Genomic DNA, 4,211 nt, shown 5'->3' with positions numbered 1-4,211 from the left:
TGCTAAGGTGGAAAGACTGCTGACCTGTGAATTAGGTATTTTCTATCTCGTATACTTGCCTCTGTAACCAACTATGCATGCTTATTCAAATAGTTGTCTTCATTTCTCTAAGCTGTGGTTTCCCTACCTCAAAAATGATCATATTGGGCCACATACTTTAAAGAGGGGTGAGGGAGAGAGAAGCTAATATTTGTTGAACACTAGTAGTCACTATTTTTTTGATACAATTAAAAAAAAAAGTCTGGGTATTCCTTTTATTTTACCCTCCAAACAAAATATCTTTTTAAGAAAGATATTGCTCATTCCATCTTATGCAAGAAAATACTGATACTGAAAACCTAAGTTACTGATTAGATTACCAGCTAACAAGGAAATGAGTCCCCAAAGCAGTTTATGTGTGCTGATCATAGTTTCCTTAGTTCCTTCTTCCATGTAGCACTGACTGTCATCTATTCAAATCATAGCCAGTTAGAATGAAATCACAGATACCAAGAAGGAAAGCTGAAAGAAAAGCTTAGACTTGCAAGCAGAGAAGATTTATCTAGTTTCTTTGGGATTAGAATCACCTCAATTTAATATGATCCACAATCTCATGTATTTCTAATTCATGAAAATATTAAATAAGGCAGGATTTAACATTCACACCTTTCCCAAATGCATATATTACCATTTGGCATTAGTCTCTCTTTTTTTTTTTCCTCAGTCAATTCTTGGTTGAAGTGATTTTTTTTTTTTTTTAAATCCTGAAAAGCTTTAAACTAATTTGCAAGGAAACTTTTACAAAATCCTATATCAAATGATGAATTAAAAATCAAATACATTTCATATAGTTTCTCTTTTTCATCAGTTCACTTTGGGATGCTTCATCTGATACAATTTATGTTTCAGATATTGTCTCCTCTTTGCTTATAACAACATTATTTTCTACTTTCCCCTTCCACACTCTCTGATTCTTTGCTACATTTTGTTAAGTTAAATTGGACAATAACTTCTTAATTTGTCATTTCTCAGGCTTGAAGTTATTTTACAATTATTTTTTTAAAAAAGAAATTTCTAAAAAATTATTTTTCATCCGAATAGAACTGATTTGCAAAACTGATTCCACTAAATGCATCCAAATGGGTTGGTGGCCCTTCTTTTGTGGGGTTTTGGTACATAAGAAGTATTTTTAAAAATATATGGATCCAAAGTTAACCATTCTCCTGTTGGCCCATAAATCTTTTAACAGCAACTTTGTTCTTTTTTTTTATTATTATTGTAAACTAACAAGCAGATGTCTTTAATATGGTGTATTGTCCTACTTATTCTCTGAATTAGATAACTCTCAAGAAGATAATAAAAATGCTTTTCTGATGTTCAGGCCTGATAAGCTGCCCCTGATGATTTCTTAGTTTGAAGCCACAGCTATTTTATCAAAACATCTTTAGAATTTATGGTTTTCTCTACTGTCTACCCCCACCCCCATCACACTGTGCTCCATTGCCTACCTGCCCCCAACTCTTCTTCTTAATGCAATTTTCCTCTTTCAATCTCCTCTAAATTTCCCTCTGCCCAGGCCTTCCTATGGATGACTTTCCTGGATTTTCCGCATTCCTTCCTTTGCCTCTTTTCATCTGAGCCAGGGGATGAGCGATTCTGCAATGCAGACACGATTCAGCAGTTGTGCATACACACATGTAGGGTATGGATACTTGATACTGAGCCTGATGATGGAGATGTGGTGGTGTTACAGTCAACAAGTTCAGGCTCCAAGTATCTGGAATAAGGAATCAGAACAGAAGCCTCTCTCTGGAGAAATATAGGAATGTCTCATCAACGGAACAGGAGAAAATGAGAGAGAGAGAGAGGAAATGGCAGAAGAGTAGATGGACAGAAGAATTCATGCTAAGCTGTTTATAATTTCATCAATTTGAAATGTGACATGGTGGGGAATAAAGAGGGATAGAACAACTATGATTAGAAGTAGATAACAGTTTTTCCTCCCTGGCTGCTTGAGGCCCTGCCGCCATCATGAATGACACAGTAACTATCCGGACCAGGAAGTTCATGACCAACCGACTACTTCAGCGGAAACAGATGGTCATTGATGCTCTTCACCCGAGAAAGGCAACAGTATCTAAGACAGAGATTCGGGAAAAACTAGCCAATATGTACAAGACCACACCAGATGTCATCTTTGTGTTTGGATTCAGAACCCATTTTGGAGGTGGCAAGACAACTGGCTTTGGCATGATTTATGATTCCTTGGATTATGCAAAGAAAAATGAACCCAAACATAGACTTGCAAGACATGGCCTGTATGAGAAGAAAAAGACATCCAGAAAAGAGCGAAAGGAATGTAAGAACAGAATGAAGAAAGTCAGGGAAACTGCAAAAGCCAATATTGGTGCTGGCAAAAAGTGAGCTGGAGATTGGACAACAGAAGGAGTAAAGATTCTGCAGTGACTATCTGGTGCTTTTGTAGATTTTTCATGAGGGGATTAATAAACTAACTGAGAACTTTAAAACAAATAGAAGTAGACAACAGGTAGATATATACTTTCTTGAGTAATTGTAGTTTCTCAGTTTGCTTGCTGGTTGTTTTCATTTTCACTTTGAAAAGCTGTACATTCCCAAAATATTAGAAGCACTACTATTATTTGAATACAAAGTACATTTCAACTTCAAGTCCATTTAAATAAAATAATCTGAATTTTTGCATGTCTGGACCACTGTGCCTTTTATCAGTGGTAATGTTTAGAAGTGAGTATGTTGGATCCCTTTAAACTAGTTCTAAGACATGGAAATTCTACATTTGAAAGACAGTTTCCTGACATGGAAAAAATCAGGTGAAGCAAGTCTACCTGATATAAAAAAATATTTAAAGCCGTGATTTAGTGTTAAATCCGTGAACTGTATATAAATTTCATATAATTTTATATTTATAGTTTATATTTATTATGTATTAATACTAATTTTATAGTTATATATAATATAATTTAAATAGAAGGGAGAAATCTTACTCCATGTGAAGATTATATATATTTACAATGCTAAATTTTACTTTTAAAATGCAGTATACAAGAATTGTTTGATTAAAGAATGATTTTTATCTACTTGGAGAGCTTAGCATATTAAAAAGTTTAACTTCAAACAAAATTCAAACAGAAGCCACTATGACTGTTTTCATCCTGTCTGTATGTGATCCCAAATCATCAACAGATGAAGCTTTTTTTATTTCTTATAACTTTCAAATAGCAAAAAGAAATAAAGTTACCTTTCATTTATGAGTTATCATTTTTTCCTCTCTATATTTTGACAAATAACATGACAGAAAAATGATTAAGTTTCTCATTTCACAATGTGACTTCTGTGTTATTTATTGTCAAAATAAAAGTCACTTTGTGAATCAAAGTTTTTCATCTTTTTTCCCCCCTCAGTCTCAAAAAGTGTTTTGTCAGGAAACTGGTTTTGGTAAATACCTCCCTCCCAACTCTGCCACCTAATGACAGGTAAGTCCTTTTAAATGACTCATTGCTAATTAGTTCAGAGCAACATTCCAAAAGAATATTTTATTTTTGGAACCTCATTTTATTGATTTTCTGCTTCAGTAGCGAGACTAATGCACATCACAGTTAGAGCTCTGCAAACTGTTTGCAGCAAAACCCAAAACCAGGTGATAATCACCTGATATTTACCTGGTTTCTTTACTACATTATCAACCAAATCAGCAGGCTCAATTCCTGAAAAGGTTCTTGGCTTTTACAGGAATTCCTGACAATACTGGGCATTCTTCTGTGTCAGGATCATTTCTCTTGCAAATTCCCAAATTCAATCTCAAAATGAAATGAGATGCTATGGTTTTGGCTGTTCTTTGCTTTTTATTTTTGGTTCACTGATGCTTGAAAGTCAAAATGAAACTGAAGTACAGGCCCTTGGGAGCCCAAATGAGTAATTTAAATGAGTATCGATGAATCCAGCATGCTGAGTTTTAGCAGCATAGCAATGCCAGAACCACAAAGTGTCCAGAACTTATTCAGGATGGCTACTGGTTTTAAAGATCAAGGCAGAGAATAGCAAATTGTTTTTCCTATAACAAGCTATACCTACAGGATTCTTTCTCCCCATGATTTTACTTTAAGTTTTTTGTTTGTGGTCATATCTACAGAATAGTTGAGTCAAAATCATTCATTGTCCAGGACTGCTGCTTACCTTACCATACAAGAAGAGAA

The 4,211-nt window shown here is 34.6% G+C and overlaps 1 protein-coding gene across 1 annotated transcript; it reads left to right on the top strand.

Annotated features, from left to right (window-relative positions):
- Positions 1–1,979: 1,979 nt before the first annotated feature.
- LOC120247656 (40S ribosomal protein S24-like) lies at positions 1,980–2,479 on the top strand. The gene has a single exon (XM_039255681.1). It carries the CDS (start codon positions 2,011–2,013, stop codon positions 2,401–2,403), a length of 393 nt encoding a protein of 130 aa, XP_039111612.1. The 5' UTR covers positions 1,980–2,010; the 3' UTR covers positions 2,404–2,479.
- The last annotated feature ends 1,732 nt before the right edge of the window (positions 2,480–4,211 follow it).

This window comes from Hyaena hyaena, unplaced genomic scaffold (assembly GCF_003009895.1).
Source record: "Hyaena hyaena isolate Hyena2069 unplaced genomic scaffold, ASM300989v1 scaffold_537, whole genome shotgun sequence".
Taxonomy (NCBI): domain Eukaryota; kingdom Metazoa; phylum Chordata; class Mammalia; order Carnivora; family Hyaenidae; genus Hyaena; species Hyaena hyaena.
This window is presented reverse-complemented; position numbering and strand designations above follow the sequence as displayed.

Coding starts and splice junctions, on each gene's coding strand:
- LOC120247656 (XM_039255681.1), top strand. CDS start 2,011: ATGAATGACACAGTAACTATCCGGACCAGGAAGTTCATGACCAACCGA.